The sequence below is a fragment of the Lottia gigantea genome (genome assembly GCF_000327385.1).
Source record: "Lottia gigantea unplaced genomic scaffold LOTGIsca_5, whole genome shotgun sequence".
NCBI classification, from domain to species: Eukaryota; Metazoa; Mollusca; class Gastropoda; family Lottiidae; genus Lottia; species Lottia gigantea.
The window spans coordinates 5413707-5434679 of NW_008709715.1; the positions used below are offsets into that span (position 1 = coordinate 5413707).

Consider the following 20973-nt stretch of genomic DNA (forward strand, 5'->3'; position numbering starts at 1 on the left):
GTGTTAGAGACATGGCCGATGGAAATACATATCATAAAGGAGTGTGGTTGACTCAGAATTCTGGTGGTAAAGCAGTGCGATATTCGAGGTGGTCCAATGTGGAAAAAAACAAAGAAATTAAATCTCTTAGTAGAGAGGAGCATGAATACTTAGTGAAAATGAATTTGAAGAAACTGGAACTACAGGCAGAGCTGGATCAACTAGAATTAAGTAAAAAACAAATTATGAAAGGTCATGCGTCAAGTCCTTTGCCATTTAAATCGTCGCCTTCGACCTTAAAAAGAAATGTAAAAAGCCCATCAACCGCTAAGAGATAATTTATTTACGGATCAACAGCCTATTAAGATTGGAATTTTGCTGTATCAAGATGTCAAGTAGGATATAGCCTAATCATTAGTTTTTAAATTAAATGTCTCTTTGATTGTATTGTTTTTTTTTTAACAAATGCAGTGAAAAACATTCTTACATTAATTACATGTTGTCACATTCAACATTATTTAAGCCTATATATATTGGTTCAAATAATGTGGATAAGCATGAATATTTCGTAACGTTCTACCACAGGTAGCATTTTCAGTCAAGGAAGCTGCAGAAGTCGTCTATGTATAAACTATTTCGAAAATCCTCAGATTATCGCCCTAGACCATGATTGTGCAATTAATTTGATAAACAAGTCTTATAACAATAATTTATTTTTGTAGTGTCAATGTAAACATGTTCCTTGACATTTCTTTTATCAAGTTTTAATAAACAGAGGCAACAAACAAAACAAATATCATGATGGAGCGTGGATATTTGATGCCTTAACCAAGTTATAAAATATTCCAGTTGTGTCTTGTAAAAGTTTTTTTGGTGTGTCTATTTCTGCGATACGGCCTTTATCCAGTACCATTATTCTGAAAAAGCAATGATTTCAGAATCATTTCAAATCACATTTCTATTAGACACAAACAATGTTATTCTTAACTATCTGGAAAGGTCAATAAATTCAAAGGATATAAAATTACATTTACTTCCTCCTTTTTCTGCTTCATTTGGTGCTCTTCAGGGAAGTTGTTTCTATGGAAGATTTTTTTTTGTCAGTAGATTTTAAAAAATTTTGTTGAAGGAAATACAAATGTCAGTTCATCTGCATGTATCTGTGCTTTCAGTTTTCCAAAGCCGAAAAGAGGAAATATGACAGAAAGGAGTCAGGGCTACCTCATACATCAGTACGTCAGTGAGATTGTCACTCCGTCAATGAGTTCGCCACTCCGGCAGTGAGTTCGTCACTCCGTCACTGGAGTCCATGAATACGTCGATGCTACCTAACAATTTTATAACTTTTAATGATTGGCAGAAAAGGGGAAATATCACAGATTACGAATAATTTTGGATTTTTGTACAAATTTCAGTAACTACTTCAACACATGACAGTGGATTCCTCTCTCCCATTTTGCAGAATTAGTTTTGGTGTTTCCATTCAGTAATATTTAGAGCCCACTATACGCACCTATCATAATCTAAAACTGTATTAATACGATGAGCTATTGTTAATACAGTGCAGTGTTTAAATTCACATCGTAACGTTTCTTGTATTAAATCGTCTGTTTTCATATCTACTGCAGCCGTTGCTTCATCTAATATTAATATTTTACATTTTCTTAATAAACTTCTTGCTAAACATAGTAGTTGTCTTTCCCCCGCACTGAAATTACAAGATCGTTATATTATGATTAATAATGATAAAAACAAGGAAGAACCTGATTCAAATATAGCCCAGATATTAGCAGATCTTCAAATTATACAAACATCGCTCGAGGTATTGAGATTATATTTATTTCTTCTAACAGAACATTGAAAACACAATAACCAATATCAACCATAAGTGCGTTGTGTCTAAAGTCTATCAGTGTTACTGATTGAACATCGAACATCAAGTCTATCGCTATGATTGTTACTGATTGACCACCGAACATCAGGTCTATGACTATCAGTATTAATGATTGACATCGAACATCAAGTCTGATTTAACAGTGAAAATCAAGTCTCTAACTATCAGTGAGACTGACTGAACATTGAACAATGAAATTTAAACTTCAACAAGAAAACTATATCCTACCTAAATTTATTACCCCCTTCCCCGCACGGTGACAGTAAACCGTTGGGTAAGGCTTTAATGGTATCATATAAATGTGTCTGTTTTAAAACTGTCCATATCTCATCATCTGTGTACTGGTCCGTGGGGTCAAGATTCATTCTTATACTACCAATAAATAAAATAGGGTCCTGAAATATAACACACTACACTAAAGTACATTAACATCTTATTCAATGCGGCAAAACAAACAAATCAATTCTAAAAAATGTTATGGATAGCCCAAAAGAGCTCTGTAAGGCACATTTTGGCGAAATATAACGCCTAAAATTTATTGGTGTTTCTTTGAAATAGCTCCAACAGACCATAACTCAAGTATCCAACTGACGTAAGGACGGAAGTGTCAGATCGTACTACGTGTGGACGTACATAGAAATCGTTAAAGTCTTTTGACTTACTTGTGGAATTATAGAAATTTTAGATCTAAGTTGATGTAAACCAATTTGACCTATATCAACATCATCTATAAAAATTGATCCTTGGACAGGTTCAACCAATCGAAACAATGATAACATTAGAGATGATTTTCCAGCCCCAGTTCGTCCAACAACTCCAACCTAAAATAAACCAGATGTCAGATTGCAGAATCGTAATCTAATAGTCATTTTCTGCTGGGTCTTCTAGGAAGTATTTTTTAAAATCTAGCAGCCTTACACAACCATGTTACTTTATAGCTTGAAAATCCCACAGTAAATACAATAGGGACCAATCGAACAGATAAACATGCAATTTTACATAATACATAATTCGGTCGGAAGGTTTGGAAAATAATCTGACTTCAGTATGTATTTTTCGTACAAAACTTTTTTTTTAATAATAGCAAAACATACGCAGTCGATAATGTCTTACAATTAAATATCAAAAAATGATTATTTATGGAAATTTTATTTTTATAGATCTATTTAAAGTTGTTTACTCTTAAAACTTTAGAAACAACTCATAATAATGTAAATTCAATAAACAATTACCTTCTCATTTGTATTTATTAGAAATGAAACATTATGTAAAATGTTTTCGTCTTTTCTATAAGAAACACACAGATTCTTCACCTGGATTTCTCCTTTTGGTGGCCATGATTTTGGAATAACCACAGGACCCTTTTCCCAATCAGCCTAAAAAAATAAACCGGTGGTACAAGAATAAAAACTAAACATGTTACAAAATCTCCCAGTGCTTCCGATGGACGATTTTCTCAATCATGCGTTATATAAGGACATCGTAGAATATCTTACAATGTCTTTATGGTAACAATCATGGTGTAAGTTTAAATCCCTAAATGCGTCTGAATCTCGGTGAACCGGAAAGTCCATTAAAAATCGACTGGGTAGGTCTCAAAATTCTCTGGCTATTGTGCCCTATTTCAGCAGGTGGGTACCCATGAAGTTTTATTGGAATTTGGTGGAAAATTAGAATTCTATACCATAAGCAATGAACATCTGGTACAATCCATTACTTGTTCAAAACGGACAACTTTTACGTTACTTTTAGTGGTCTATGAGTGGCGTCTTAATGTTGATAGGCATGAAGAGTTAAATAGCTTGGGAAGCTTTACTATCCATGATATTCTAAGATTATACTTTCGAAAATATTAGAATATTCAATTACTATACCTCATTGGGTGAATTTATAAACTCTAGGATTCTTTCAACTTTAATTATTTCATTATCAACAACACTACAGATAATCACAAACCAAACAAAGTTACCAGCAAACTAAAATGAAAATGATTTATTTCATTGAATGTTTTTTTTTTAATTGTCGTATTCGAAATTTGCCTTTTCGCTTAGACCTTATTAACTACAGTTTAAAAAAGGGAGATATATTTAAGGTGCACACGTTTTCTATTATTCATTAATGTCTATCGAAGCCACTGATAGCATTAATTATTTGTACAATTCCAATTCTTATTTTTTGTGGAATTGCAGGGACCACAGACATATTTTAGAATTGGTATTAGAATGATGCAAATTGATGCAATCAGTGTCCCCAATACTTATAATATTATTTTAGAAAACCTCTTCACAATCCCCTTAACGAAAATTTAAATGGTATAATTTCCACTTTGCGATCAATTGCCTTATTTTAGCATGTCTCTAAGGGCCGACTAATTCTATGATCTGCGTGATATTTCATGTTTTTGTGCTACATTGTACTCTGTTATGTTCGTGAAAGATAGCGTGTTCGACAAGATAACATATACACTCTCGGCAAAACTTAGCAAGGCACTTAATTTTATAACCCGGCCATTAATACATTCTTGAAAGCTGGGTTTGATCAATTATTCAACCCATGAAAAGCACTATTCAGCAAAAACCTCGTAAATAACAATGCGGAATTGTAAAATTCATTGTCGAACATTGTCATGTACAGCAAACGGTCTGCTGCACGACAAGCCTATCTTATCAAGTAGTAGTAGTCCAACTAGACTTAACAAAGAAGCAATCTGAAACACAACTGAATATCTAGAAAAATATTTCAATATAATAATGAGAAATAAAACAACAACAAAAACTCACTTCACCAATAAATACCATGGCTAAACCCATGACACCGGAAGTAACGGATGAAAATGCTGTCATGAAAATAAAGATGGCGACGGAAGATACTACAGTACAGATGAGAGTAAGATAAATGTCTAGCCATCTACAAAATAAACGGGTCATTATCAGTTACTCTACAATACAATGCCTTGTGAAAAGAAAAGAGAGAAGAGGCGTGAGCTCTTTCCTATTGACAAGGCTTTTACCTGGGAACATGTGATGATCCTATTCTAGCAATTGTACTTTCTCACTTTTCGCCAACTTCATCACGTATTGGTTTAAATTCACCATTTTCAAATAGAACTTACCTCTGACCTCTGAGACCTTCAGTTGCTGTTTGCAATAAAAATTTAGCCTTTGATCTTTTTGAAGCCTTATCAGATAAATATTCGCTCATTTGTAACATGAGGCTTCAGCATTACGTATCGAAGATTTGTGTAGATTTTGATCATAAAAAAACACTATTTGCTACATCTCAACCTTCTATAAAAGTCATTTGCAAAACGGGATTTTTGAACAGTTGGTAATATCTATTTACCTGTTGGCTAAATGTTTATGATAATGTGAATTGAAATTTTTGTCACATTTTAAACCAAATTGATTTTTAAATCGTTCTTGTACATGGAATGCTCTTATAACCTCAGTCCCCATCAATGTTTCATTGAAAAAACTGGTAATAGCTGAATGAGTGCTTGTCATCATTCGTCGAAACTGACTTGCTGTATTGATGTAGTATTGCTGAAAATAGAATAGAATAGAATGCACTAATAAAACAATAGTATTATTGAATTACAATTATTTAGCGTTTCTATGGGCAGTAACTAAAAAAATGTTCATCGAAAATGTCCCTAATGCAAGATCTCATCAATATCTGATAAAAGCTGGCTTTTTACCGCAATCACAAAACTGAACATCAGTGACGACAATATACGTTCACATTATGAAGAAGGCGTTTTTAAAAAGGTTTCAAATTAAAGGGAGGTATTATTTTGAAATAAAATAAATTTTAGACTGACTTCAAGGGTTGTAACCGTCAACTAGTGACATGTGGTTATTGCCCTCTCCTGAAGCATGGTGGGTAATAATGACTCTTACCTGAACCCATAAATATAAACCAGTCATTGGTATGAATATTAACAAGATTTCTTTCGAACCATAACACATGGTGATAATTGCCATTAAAGTACACGAAGATGATTCAAGGAAGCACAATAAAGATTGGGGTATCTCATTATCAATACATTCCAGATCAAAGCGGGAATTGATACGTCCGATTGGTGTTGTTTCAAAAAATGACATGGGTGACCGGAGAACACTTGTAACTAATTTATGATGTGTGACTCTGGCAGATTGTAATATAGATCTATTAATGGCTGCACACATTAATATTAAAACACATACTGAAATATACGAAGAATATAGATCTTTATAATACGATTATATATAAGCATTGCAGTGATGGCAAACCGATTGCAAATACTGAAGGGTATTACATGCTCTGTTGAAGTCTTCTACAATCGAGTTTTTCAGACTACATTGACTACCTCAAACGACGAGATCCTATATCAGTATAGGTTATGGAGGAGACAGTTATTCAGTGCTAAATGAGAGACTCGATGTGCGTAAAAAGAAATGCATACATATTGGATATTGACGTAAAAACTGATTTTGGAAACATTCTCTGGACATTTTAATTTGTCATTTCGTTGTACTTTTACGACACACACGTTGATACTAACGTGGAAACTTAACTGCACTGAAATTACGTGAATATTACGCTTAAATAAAAACTATACATCAGTTCAAGACAGTTAACCGGAACTTAACAGGAAATGGTATCGTATGACAGTGGCCTTCCTTCAACTATTAGACAAATGATAAATTACTCAATAATAACAAATACCATATAATCTTTGAAATAAAACAGGGAAAATATTAATTAACAGAATGACATAGCTAAAATGTGAAGTTACTCTATTACTAAGTTCTCTCTGTCAAATAAAAGTCTTTATTGCAGTCATCAATGTTGGCCAAGTTTGACTGCAACATTCTATATCACACGCGTATAACGGCGTGGGGCCATAAAAAAAACAAGTAAAGAGTTGATCTACACTAAAGTGCAGAGCTTACCGATAATCTGTCAACATTCACAATTAGTTTCAAACGGATCAATTCTTTCGCTAAAACTATTATCGGTGAATATTTATTTATAGTTATACATCCGTATAAATATTACCTTAACTACCTGAATATACCAGCAATTGTTTGTAGGCCTACTTTTCAGAATCTACTTCCGCTTACCGCATATTTGAGCTTGTATACCAAACAAGTAAATATTATTATGCTCCGTTTAAACGAGTAAACAATAGAAAATGTCTTTAACTTGTTGTTTATGGAGTCAAAAGGAGTAAAAGTAAAATATAGTAATTGAGGAAAGCTGTCATATAACGTCTTTATTATATCTTTATAAGTCTTGACATGTTGTCAGAATATCTGATAATATAATAATACTTGTTCCTTATTAACCTAACTCAGATAATGGTTTACAGTCTCAATAGATTCCGCCTATTATACTCGTCAACAGTTTCAGAATTACTAAGTCTTTTCAATGTCATGGGAAATTTAAATTCCATTAATTTTCTTCATAATTTCAAGACAGATTCACTACTTGGTTTAAGACAGGCGGGGGTTGACAATGAGGCCCAACATTACGAAATGTAGATGCCTTCACCTTATGGAATTGCGTTATATGGAATTGGGATACATCAAACTTTCTCGAGTCGGCTAATACCTAACCGTTTCGGGATTTGTTTATAGTCCAATATTGAATCGGTTGTCGACTATCGACAATCTAGCGATTGATCAGATTTTTCCACCAGTTACTACCAATTGCTCTTTGAGTCGCCAACATTCTGCAATTCTCAGCAGTTTCCATATATCTAAATCTACCTTGGTAATGAATAGAAGATGTTGTATTCTGAGGCGAGCGAGCCTCATTACTTCCCACATTTTACAATGTAGTGATAGTACCGTGGTAACCAGAGTATAGTCCCTAGCTTAAGGGTCTTTTTAACATTGTGCATTTTATTAAAAAATACAGCATCACGAGCAAACGGCTTGTGGTTGGTGAAACGAAATATTTAATATTCATTTTGGCACTACCTATATTTTGCTTGCTTAATTAGGGTTGAGATTTTCCGGTTATGATATGTTTTCCTCGATAATGGTGAAGAAGGAAATAGCTGGCTTCAGCATGCTAGTAAATTGCAGAAAAGGGACACAAATCGCGAAATAATATTTTTCTGGTTGAAGATCTTTCACCTGTATAGTTTCAACATTCATTCGTTGATTAGCCAAAAAAAGTTTCTCTAAAATCAAATCCATTACAAACAATGACGTCGCTTCTCAACATCATTAAAGATGTAAATTTAGCTTCCGAGCTTTTAACACGATTGGGGCAAATAATCAAATTATTTCAAAAACATCTTTGGTTTTCAGACATGGAGTCTGACTTAGTCAATAACTTGAAAGAAGACTATAACTTTCTTGTCATTTTTGACTGTCAACTAGTTATATATGGCCAAGGTTGTCTAATTATATCGAGTAGGCGTTGATTGGGTTTAATTGGTGAATGTCATCTTTAAGTTTGTTGAAGACGTGAAACTGAAAGTAGACATGATTATATCTGCCAACGGTTTAAACCAAACAAACTTATCCAATGCAAACGATACCATCTTCGCATGGTCTATCTGAGAGCTGCTGGCAACTGGATTTTTAGAGACAAATTGGAAAAATACATCATTGGTCCTTCGGTTAAAATTCACGCTTATCATTATTGGCACGATGGTTAATTTGGATATACTCAAACATTTTCATGCACAAATAACTCAAAACAGACTCTTTCTGGTAGTCAATTGCTTGCTAGATCCTCAACCCAGATCAAAGGTCAGTAATAAGATCTCTGTATGAAAATTGTATTAATCACTGTCAATATACGTTCGAAATGTAGAGTAAACTTTATACGACTATCATATGGCTTGAAGCTTTTCAGTACTATTATTGAACTAATTTGTATTAACACTACATGAATTAATGTATTATTACTTTACAATAATGTTCTTCATGATCTGAGAAGAAACAGAAATGGAAATTGTATGTACAGATTGGGCAACCTCCATGTACTGTTCCATAAGGGAAAATTTTGCAGGGTAGAAGAACAAAAACTTACTTAGTTCATTTTCGTTGTCTAAGGATATTGACCGTGCACAGCCTGTAGCAAACGGAGCGCAGGGCCTCGCGATTATTGTCAAATTCGAATGAACGACAAGACCCTTACTCGTCGTTGTGAGTATGGACGTATTGGAATGTAAACTTACCTATGCTAACCCCATATCCACCATAATATGAGATGAAATAAATATTTATTTCTTGTATGACGTCTCCAGTAGTATTGGAAAATGTCTGTAAATTGTCTAATTGATCGGTCCACTTTGTTAACCAGATGTTAGCTAAGAGATGTAGCAGGTGATGTGAAAAAAATAATACAGCCACTAATATAACTTGTGATTTCCCAATTGTTTCAAAATAACCTTTGTATACTGACCATTGTACCTGAAAGCAGCATATAAAGGCAACGTAGCTTAGTCGATTTTGAAAATCCAATGACCTTCTTGCACATCTTCATAATGTCAAGCTATTACTTCTTAACTGTGAAATATAGAATGGCCTAAACCTAGCTTACACTAATTGCCTGTGCCCACCATTTTAACCCTTTTGTTGTCACAAGCGAGAACGGTAGAATTTGTTTTTGGACCATTGAAGCACCTTTTTCCTAACCAATTTGTGTTGAGAAGATGCGCATCATGCGGAAATCATATCTTTGAACAAGCTAGGACCTTTCCTGAGCTAACCCTTATTGGTTTTGAAAACCTCCATAATGAACCCTAGGATTAGGGTAACCCCAGGTCTCTGTTCACAGAATGCAGCAATTTGTTTTGATTATATCCAAGCGAATACAGCCAATCGGAATCGCCAACATGCAGAAACACTATAAACATTATGGTTTTGTGTTCACAGAAGTTTTGTCGAAGCTTCCGATGGACTATAATCGCTACGTACGATACAATTAAATCGCCTTATCTACAAACCTCCATGGTACGAGAAAGGTGGCTATTGCAGTCAAGGTATAAGTACGAAGTACTTAATAGCTCGACATTGTGAAAGTGGATTCTTGCTCGGAGGAAACTGTGTTATTCAAATGAAATATAACAGTTCCATCTAATATCTAACATTTTCAATGTATATCGTAAAGTAAATCCAGACAGCATTAATTAAGCAGAAATGCTAATATTTACGTCTGATAATCACTCACAACCTTTCAAAACTTTCATTCCAGCCAACAGACAAGGATAACTTGTGTAGCCTAGCACTTACAATCATCAAGTTATTAAACAGAAAAACAGAAGCCAAATTATTTTTGACAAGTGTCTGTCATATATTTTTTGCCTTAAGTTCATGAAGCTATTTCTCGGTGTCATCTCTTGTCATTAAACGACAAGTTGCTATCGAAAGGCTTTGAGTCTTGCACGTGTGACACGATGACGAAGACAACCATATTTTTCAATGTATTTTTTTATCTCATGTGAAACGTTTCCTATTCTTGTTTATAGTTATATAAATATATATTATATAAGTGTGTAAGCTATCACTGATAAAGCAGAACATTGTTTCTTTTCTGATATCATTGGGGTTATCAATTGTCAATTTACATGTATGTTATTTTGGGATAGGCCTATCTTATTTGCGAATTTTAAGATTGGGAATCCAGATCCCGGATTCAAAATCTATATATATAACCTTGCCATGGATAGACTCCTCTTCTATAAATTTACCATCTTGTGAACTAGTCTGTTTACTCAACAACCTTCAAAACAAAACAGAATTTCAATATGAAATCCACTTCAATCAAAATCAGAAAGACATGATATGTCGATGGAATATACATTACATTCTCCATCAGCTAATACAGGAGGTATTATTGGAACAAAGAATATAATCGCACTCCCAGATAACTGTGATGTAAAATAAGATTTATCTGAAGCAGTTCAATACCAACACCGCTTCAGTCATCTGATCTTCTGGATCCTCAAGGCAAGGCATCCATTAAAGAACCCTTACAGATAGACCTACATTTTAAAATAACCATTTTACCTCTTTTTATTTGTTCCTTCTGCCACTGATTGAGATGATTCTGTGTCCTCCTTAAGTTTAAGGCCTTAAAGGTTGAAAATAAAATCATTGGTGTCCGTTATGGACCAAATTTGGCGAAAAACTACGAACATTTCCCATAAAATACGTGACCACAACAAAAAATTTCAAATTTTTCTTGAATAACTAAAGCTACAGGCGCCTAAAGGGAAGTGGTGATGAAATACCGTTGTACAATTCGGGATTGCGCACAATCACTATGCATTGCCGTGACAGATTTCAGATTGCTTTCCCTGTTCAACCTCACACAAAAACTATTTCATTTTTAGTATTTTTTCATTTTAACATTTCCTGTTAGGCACACACAGAAAGTAAGAGTAAATCCTAATATTGTTTCAATTGACATCAAACTTACCATGACCGTTTGAAGTTATAAGATGAGAAATGTCACTGAAGTTAACTTTCTGCACGGAATTATCAGAAACTAATAATATGGTATCAACTTGATCCAAATAACTTAAATTATGTGTTACTAACAGACGAGTCTACAAAGATGAAGAAAAATATCTTACAATACGTTAAAATATACACCTAAAGATAATATAATTGCAATATTCCAAAACAGGAATCTTATTCAAACTATAATCAGCATTATAAATTTAATCTAACATAACATATCAAAAGTGTGACAACAAGTGCAACCTGGTAATTGTCATAAAGCGACGTGTACTGTTGCCAATAGATCTAATGAACTCTTTGATTGTGCCTCTGACAATCACTTGTCGATAGTGCCCACGTTGTGATCAAGTATCACTTACCTTTGATTTAAGAGGTGAATTGTTACTGAAAATACTTTTAAATAAATGTTGACCGACATGACTATCTACAGCACTGAGTGGATCATCAAATAAATAAATATCAGCATCAGTATATAAACTTCTAGCTAGACATACTCGTTGTTTCTGACCACCGCTTAGATTAATACCCTGTTATTAAATTTAGAAATCGTAAGGCACCAAGATTCAATAACATATAATAATATACCAAATGGGGTATATGGACGCCCTAAAATGATGCCGAGATGTCAAACCCAGTTGATGACCGCCACGACACATATCACAGTGAGACTTAAGAACTTAAAGACAAGACAGGAATCGGATAAGGTTACCCCGTAAAATTTCCCCACAAAAATGTGTAAAGTGACCACGAGAAGAAAACTATGTTTCTGATCTGATCTAATAATTGTAAATTTGTTGCACTTAGTAGTATTTCTGAACAGTGGGCCTACAATACAGCAATACAGGACATAAATCTCGCATATATATAACAATTTTCGAAATTTGTGATTTTTTGTATATTCTGCTCCATTAATGTCCGATAATTGTTTTAAAAACGAACCTTTTCCCCAATTTCAGTTTGATCACCGGCTGGTAAAATTTGTAAATCAGTTTTTAAACAACAAGATTCAATCACATTTTGGTATTTTTCTTCATTCAGATCTTGACCAAACAATATATTGTTCTTTAATGTAGCGTTCTGTATCCACGCTTGTTGTGGAACGTAAGATATAGATCCCTGTGAATTTGATTGAAAAGAGACAATTCGCTATTAATTGAGGTTATATCTGTACTTGCTATTCAAGTTACCCTTTCTTAACCATCATGTTTCATTATGCAACAAGTGGTTGCCTAGCAAGATACGCCCACTTTCCTGGTACATTTTCAGTATATCAAGGGCGGTCACCTATCTGTGTTAAATCATACCAAAAATCAAATTCGTGCAATATATTGTTGATTTAAACAAACACACATCATTTAATAAAATTCTGACATAAACTGTCTCCTCTATCGGCAACAAATTCCATTCAAATCAGATAAAAACTGCTGTCTCTATTGCGTTCACAAGCAAATTGTGGACGGACGGACGTACAGGGGCGACGACAATATACGATCACATTATAAAGTGGGCGTATAAAAATACTGTTATGATCAAGGCAAGACTGGATTTGAATAAATTGCGAGTTCTTTCTTGTGAACACTCAATCTTAAAGTATGGATGGGATTGTATTTTTTTTTTATATCAATATTGAAATTTTTCTTTTTTAAAATTCACAGAGCATTAAAAGTTGATCTAAATACCTTGGAATAAAATTTGCCATCTAAATTTGGTACTTCACCAAGAATGGATGAGAGAAATGTTGATTTTCCAGCTCCAACTCTACCAATTATTGCCACAAGACTTCCATTTCGGATGTTAATATTATCTCTGTAACATACAAGGAAAGGTGGTTAGACGATTTTAATGTTCCAATTCTCAAGGGTCAATCAGTAAAATCACGAAAATTTAAAAGCCATCCTAAATAACCATCAAATTTGCCGTTTTGTTTTGAGAAACAGAACCCGAAAGTTAATTTTGTTTTTAATAATTAAAAAATTATTGTCAGTTTTGCATAGAAAATGAAAATGGAAATGTTCTAGATTCAATAAATTTTTAGGCTTACTTACATGCTGATGACTGGTGCACCATCTTCCCATTGGTACTTACAATTCTTGAAGACAATTTCACCCTCTGTAAAAACGAAAGATCACGAGATGTTAATGGTAAAAGAGTTCCTGGAATTATTAATGTAAATGTCTCTACCGATGCCAGCAACGGACCAACATACATGTATGCCAATATCTGAAAGTTTTCAAAAGTACATGCCACCTGAGAATCCATATCCAATAATCTCTACTAGGATATTACCATCAGACCAGATTAACGGGTGAATTCAATTAGGTTGTATATATTGAAATATCGTGTACTAGTTGAGTAATGAAGAGTGGTGTAATTTTGAAATATCTGTAAATTTGATGTAACTATATAGCCTCTATGATATATAATCATTCTCAGTCTGAAAATTTAAATATCACTTCTTACAATTCTTACTTCATGCTGTTTTAACATTCAATTACACGATAAACTGAGCAATTTAATTTTAAAGAAAAGGTTACAGAGTAATAAAAGGACATGGAGACGGTTGAGTATCCTTATGAAAAAATGAATTATACATTGAAAACATACTAACCGTTAACGATGGAATTGTCTTCGTTCTGAGATTCCGGCAATTCTTTCTCAAATAAGAAATTCTGGATACGACGCAGACTGCTTGTGATCTGAAATATTGCAATAAATAGTATGTCAAAACATCAAAAATCAATTTCGAAACCTGAAACAGAGCAAAATTCTAATTGCTATTTTCTTAGAAATTTAATCATCTGACGAAAGATTTAAAAAAATATATTCAGAAAATTAATTATTTTTATAAACGATAAGCGTTATTTCGATTGGTCTTATTTTCTGCTTCAGCCATGGGCACCGAGCGATCGCCTTACCTTCACTAAGCAATAAATAGATTCGGGAAATTCGTTGATGCCATACTTTAACTCCGAGACCATACCGATAGCTATAAATATAGTCTTAGCATCCAGGCTCACAGTCCCATTTAAATAAACGTGTGTAGCAAACATAAACAGAGATACCTAAAACATAGATATTCCATAATATGAATAGAATATTATTCTACAATACATGTATTATATATCTATTTGAAAAGATCTCGTGTATCGACACAGGACATGGGTGTCGGACAGGACATCCCAAGAGCATTTTCAGGGAGGTGTTAACACTTCTTGACTCTATGGAATGGTGGATTGGTACATCTTTATAAATATTTCTCCACCTTGTTTACCTTTTACCCTTTAATAACATGAATAACATTTCTTAAAAATTATTTCTACTATACTTGCACACCAAAAGAAAACCACCCTATTTTTAGACGTTATCAAATCGTTAATTAATTATAACGCTTGCGCTCGTACGTTAATCTACGATAATTTGAAAAAGAAGTCCAGGAAACCAAGTACGTCCTGTTTTCAAAGAGCGGATGTGGTATGACACGATGAGTAAACAGGAAGTAATAACTTGTAGGAAATCATCACAAAATTAGTAGGCCTAATAGCTAAATGTTTATTAGGAAATGTAAACGAAGTCTAATTATATACATACTAAAAAGGGAGCAGCATTCCAGAAGAAGCAATTTACACTTCTATAAAAACAGTCATTCTGAAGAACTTGCAATTCATTTTCTCGTGCTGAAGTTAATTTTTCACAGAAATATGTTTCCCATGCATTCAATTTAACGACCTATATATATACATATAAAAAAGAAACAATATTCAGTAAATAATGAAATATATTTTCCTTCGAAGAATAAGACATTTTACTTATTACTTTTTTGACCTACTTTTTTACATTGGTCAAACTTGGACAAGAGTTCTCTCCCTTAATACATTTCAATTTTTACCTCTCTTGAACTTTCTTAAATTGACTTCCTCGTATATTCAAGCAATTATTGCAAACAGGCGTACTCAAGAGAAGTTAAAGTAAGGCTTTATCGAACTAAGTTTTTTGACTGCCGTAACAAATTTGTTTTCAATGATAATTTCTCTTCTGTCTAAGTTTTTCAGAAAAGTTTTGTTCTTCTTCATTTTGAAATGGTGGCTAGTAATATAGGCTAGAGATCTGTCATATGTAGGTTAATAACTATTCTCATAACATATAAAGTCATTATTACAACAACTTTAAATAAATAGAAACAGTTGATAACTATGTATGACCTACAAACAATAAATATTATTTTTCATGTATCATTAGGCCTACATCATTTGAAAAGTAACAGACTATAAGCGATCATAGAATAACACGTGTTTCATTCCAGTTTTACTGACACTGTGACAGTTAAATCAAACCATGTGGAATCGATGTAATACGATGACAGATGGTGTTGTTTCAAAAGAGGAGTGGCTCAACTGCCAAGTGGACCAAGTCCATGGGACCCCATGCTCCCCTCCCCCAAAGATTTGAATTACTTCACTTACATAGGTTACAATTATAATCAAACTAAGCAACAAGCAATATATAAATGAGTGAAACCCACTCCATGAGCCCTCACGCATCTAATTTAGCAACTGTATAAGTGCTATGCGTTACCATTAAAATAATTGTCCATAGAGAGACCATACTTTGTCTCATTGAGCACAACTCTTCAGTCTTGTTTGATGACATCACGTAATATTCATTTTCAATTTTTTCACCATTTTTATTATTCTTTCAGACTGTGACACAAATGATTGACAAATACTGTTATATAGAAGCTTCCCCAAAATACACAAGGCTAATGTTTACCAGACAGTTGCTATAGGCATATTCTGATTTTTTAAATCCTTACCTTAATTCCATTCAACATATCATTTAAAACCTCCATTTTCTTATCTTTATATTCATTCTTTTTGTCTTGAAGTTCTCTGAGTTGCATACACGTATACGTACTTGCGGGAACACAACACAGAAGGGCAATAACCCCAGTTAGGGCTGATATACCCAGGTGTTGAAAGAGAAAGTAACAAGCTACAGGTATGTGTAGAAAACTGAGACCAAGGAAAATAAACTGTGGTGATTGAAAAGCTACGTTTTCAACATCAGATGCTAAAAGATTGGAGATTTCTCCGACAGAATAATTCTTTCTAACTTCAACTGGAATCTTTAAGGACTGAAATGTGAATGATTATAATTCTAATTTGAATTCTAAAAGAAACTAGTTGTAAAAATGGTTATATGCCAATTTAAAGCACACCTTTTTTGTCAACAACTGATGGGAAAAATTTGAGAAATCACTTATTATACGAACAAGAATTTTTTTCAGTTAATGATGACTGAAAGCGAGTATAATTCATTTTTAAGAATTTACAAATAAAACATCATGCAGTGACGCGATTTTATTGGAAGTTGAAATGCGTTTAAATTGTCATATGATTAAACTCTTTTGATATCCTTATTTCTAACAATTTAAATATAAATAATTTCTTTTTTTTTAAAAATAGAAATGTCAATTAACCTTGTCATAGAGTGAAGAATATATAACAGTTGTTACTTTATGTTCTATGGTGTGTTGAGTATGAAGTGCATGATTAAAAAACACGTTATTTATCTGATATACAATAAATACCACCAGGGCCATGACTAGGGCATATAGATATCCTCCATTACTGCCGATATTCTCTATCAATAACCTAGAATATTATCACGTTACGCATAAATATAAAGGTTGTCATAGTTATTATTATAACTCTGTAATTTAATAACATTGTACAGCACTTAATGTTATTACAGCATGTTACAGAGCAATTGACCTTGATCCCAATTCAAATTCACTTTTTTATCATTTTCAGAATATAAAAAAAACATCGAGGCTATACAATTAGAATATTCATCAACACCTCTTCACAGGTGTTTTATTTTCATGACTGCATTTCTGACAAAGGGTGTTTATCACGTATTTAATTAGGCAATTAATTGACTAAAATAGCTCAAGACAAATTGATTTTTAAGGAATCTTAGGATTTTGTGGAAAACGGAGTGATGCATTCCATTCCTGAAAAAAGTACAGATGTTAAAAAAGGTCACCTTAATAGGTAGGTGTGTGCAAACCAGGATACTACAAGATGTCCAAGTCTATATAAAACCATTTTACACCAGTCCAGTCGAAATGACTTCAGCAAGGCAATAGACGTTGGACCTCGCAGTATATTCTGCGTTGAATTCCATCTGAAATTCCAAAAAGTAATTAAAATGGCAACCAGGTCTGCTACGTTAATTATATTGCTCAATTTTGGTTTCCTTGCAATCCGATTAACTACAGATCTAGATATGTCGTTTAGTGTTTTTCAGTGCATGGTTACTATATTTACCATGAGGGATCTGACGAAATTCTTCTTGAAAGGTATTCCATCGTATATTGTCTCAATAGCGTCGAAAGTTAGTGTTCATTAATGTTATAGAATGCCTCGCATCTAGCTTGTAAATCTTGTAAAATTGTACCACAGTTTTTTTTAGATTATGGAGTGGAGTTACGCACAGAAATGGAAAAACACAAAGCGAAACATTAATCAGTTAACTTTCAATGACTGATGTTACTGTATACGAAATTCTGTAATGTATAATTTGTAAACAGAAGTATAAATCCTTCTTTAGTTGTGGCAAGTGTATGATTAAATAATGTTATATACATCTTATGGTCTTCTTACCGGTCTTTTAAGGTCTCTTCTGTGAAATGTTGTTTAAATATTTTATTATTTGGTTTACATTGAAAGGCTGATTCCAAGTCCCACATATCATCTTCTGTAATGTTATTTCTATGACCTTTTTCTAACAAACTGAAATAGTTATATCAAATCTTATAATAATTGTGACGGCTAAATGCGTTTGAAAGTACCCCAAATTATTAAAAGGGATAGGAATGTATGACTGTTTCGAACCTCAAGATACTAACTGGGTTATTTTCAACTGCTTCGGAAATTTGTACAGAGTAGGCCTACAGAAGCGGAAATAAATGAAATAAACCAAGAGAGATATCGCTTTGGATATTAAGTCTTTCTAGATCAGATTATATAGATCACCTATGGGTCCACAAAAAGAAAGCTTTTGACAGCCAGCTGGCCTTTGAAACTGGACATCTTCGATCCTGAAATAAAAATATTTTAGGACTCACTGCTTCCATCGAATGTATCTTTTTAGAGTCTGTAGGATCTCAATCTGTTGTTCCATCTGCAACTGATTCTAAGAATGAATGTCAGCCATGTATCCAGACACCTATCTGCAGATCGACTTCACCTAACGATACTCGTCAAAAAGGTAAATTGAATGACGGTACGTCAAGATAAACTCTCTATTACATGACATCTTTCTGAACTTAGAAAACTGCTATTTTTCAGTCAATTAGTGTCGTCGGAGCAAAATTAATTAGAATATAATTCATTAGACTGTAATAACTTATTATCATTATTCTATTGACCTAACTTACCTAAATATGTTATGAATAATATTACATGGTTTCGTTCCACGAACATAATAGATAATTTTATACATAGTGATCCAAGAAACTCGGTGCAATTTTAAATATAACTAGGAAGTAACAGTGATCGCAACTGCAGTGACAATATCAACAATGTTTTAAATTTCGTAAATGTTCTTTTATTTTAACTTCTATATATTTTAAGTTAAGAGCGACAACTCAAAAAGATCATGAAAATAGAACTCATCCGAAATCATCGACAATACATCTGGTATCATCAAGATTGGAACAAAACTGTAGTGTCTTTGTCTTCACAAGCTATCTCAATCGAGATGCTTCGTTGGTTGTTCTCTATCTCCGTATTTGATCGATATTTATATTCAGCTATATATCAATGTCCTCCCAAAATGTAACGCTTTCTTTGATATTCATTGTTTGTATTTTGTCATACACGCATTACGTGTAGGTTCATATAATTTTACATAATGGTATATTGTAAATGTTAATTAATAAAAACAAGAGGCAAAATCTTACCTTATATAAGGGTTGTCTGTAACAGTTATGGGTGTAAATAAGGGATATGATCATTAAAGGGTCATTTCTGAAGTCTATCTCTCGCGAAAAAAGAATCGAAAGCGATCACCAAAGATTGTCGATTACATATGAATATTATTGCTATTTGATAGTAAAATATAAAGTGCATTCCAAATATTTGATATTACAGGATTGTACGCAGAGGTTTTATAACAAATTTTATATGTATCGGGGACATTGATAGCATCAATTTACATCATTCCAATTTTCAATCAGACACCTGAGTTTCCTTATTTCTACTTAAACTAACTGTTTAATGACCTCACTAATCGCGAAGGGCCTTACGTGATACAGCATATGTTTGCGTTAGAGACGTCATCAAACACTTAGTTTTCTGATTGAAATTTGGAATGGTGCAGGTTGATGCAATAATATATGTGGAACAAAATTTGAAATGAAAACTTCATAAAAAAATGTAGACCTAATAACCCAATTTTTCAAATTAATTATCATATTTTGTTTCATGATTTTACACAGTCTACGATCTGAATTCTAAATCGTTGAAACTAATGAGCTATAGAAGAATTATTTAACTCATTGGTTGAAACAATGCTAGAAAAATAAAATTAAGACCCGAAACGCGAAGGGAAAATGTGTAAAATAACGCATTGAAGACAGTATACAGTAGACCTACCTTTGTCATGTTAGGGATTATTTGAAGAATAATGAAATGAGTTTCGTGTATTATCTAAACGGTATCTTTATATTACTGTATGTCGTCGGCGTTGTGAAATAATTGAGAATTGGGTCATCATAGTTGACTATCATATCTTGACACAGTTATCAGCGACAAGGAACTCCTTAATAAGCTTCATTTCTTTCGAAAAGTTGCGAAATTTGTTTTTAATGTTAAAATTAAACGTTTCTGTAAATAACATTATACTATATGTGCCCGTTCTCCATTACAAATAGATCAGTTTCAATTTATTTCGTATCTGGCCTAAGTTTCTGTCAGAATTTGATTTTGAATCAAAACGGATTCGTTTTTGTTTCGTGATTAGATTATTATAGACTTGACACCGACCGAGCAGTATTTACATTGAATATAAACGCACTTCCATTCGAGAATTTTTAATCGAATTACCCAAAATATTGGCCTAACAGCCTACCATCTGCTGTTAAAATCAAATTTCAAGGTGACATTCAATTTCATACAGTGGCCGCCAGGCAGGGCATCCCCCGTAGAAATATGGATTTTTAACAATTTAAAAATATGATTTTGATACGTTTTTGTGCTATAATACGTGTCAGAATGCACCATATCAAGCCATATTAGACGCTGTATGAGGGAGTTGCGGAGATGCCGCATTTTGATTCTCAACCTCGACATTGGGTCAGTCTGTCCTGTTTTTGTACCGCTATATTTACAAACATCCGTTATATCATCCATTTCTCTTCAAGACCGTAGATTGTTTTTATATCAGGGTTTTAATCTCGTGAATTATGTAAATCATCATTTCTAAACACCGGGTCATCTGGAATTGTGTCTCTGTCTTTTGGCTTTGGGGCTGGATAAACGACCAACAACAAAATTCCTACGAAACCTTTGAGGCTACCATTTTTGCTATAGAGACTGATAAAACACTAGCTTATATGGAAATGAG

At 33.3% G+C, this 20973-nt stretch overlaps 1 protein-coding gene across 1 annotated transcript; it reads right to left on the minus strand.

The window, feature by feature from the left end:
- Positions 1–678: 678 nt before the first annotated feature.
- Positions 679–18849, minus strand: LOTGIDRAFT_229211 (hypothetical protein; the record flags this gene model as incomplete). Its single annotated transcript, XM_009062137.1, has 25 exons — positions 679–896; positions 1493–1687; positions 2102–2268; positions 2536–2694; positions 3106–3249; positions 3748–3849; positions 4654–4780; positions 5216–5415; positions 5773–6077; positions 9054–9288; positions 10534–10600; positions 10888–10951; positions 11300–11429; positions 11703–11870; positions 12283–12459; positions 13023–13149; positions 13389–13452; positions 13952–14039; positions 14259–14405; positions 14932–15069; positions 16154–16474; positions 16820–16994; positions 17389–17529; positions 18009–18137; positions 18785–18849. 25 exons carry the CDS (start codon positions 18847–18849, stop codon positions 776–778), a joined length of 3756 nt encoding a protein of 1251 aa, XP_009060385.1. The 3' UTR covers positions 679–775.
- Positions 18850–20973: the final 2124 nt, after the last annotated feature.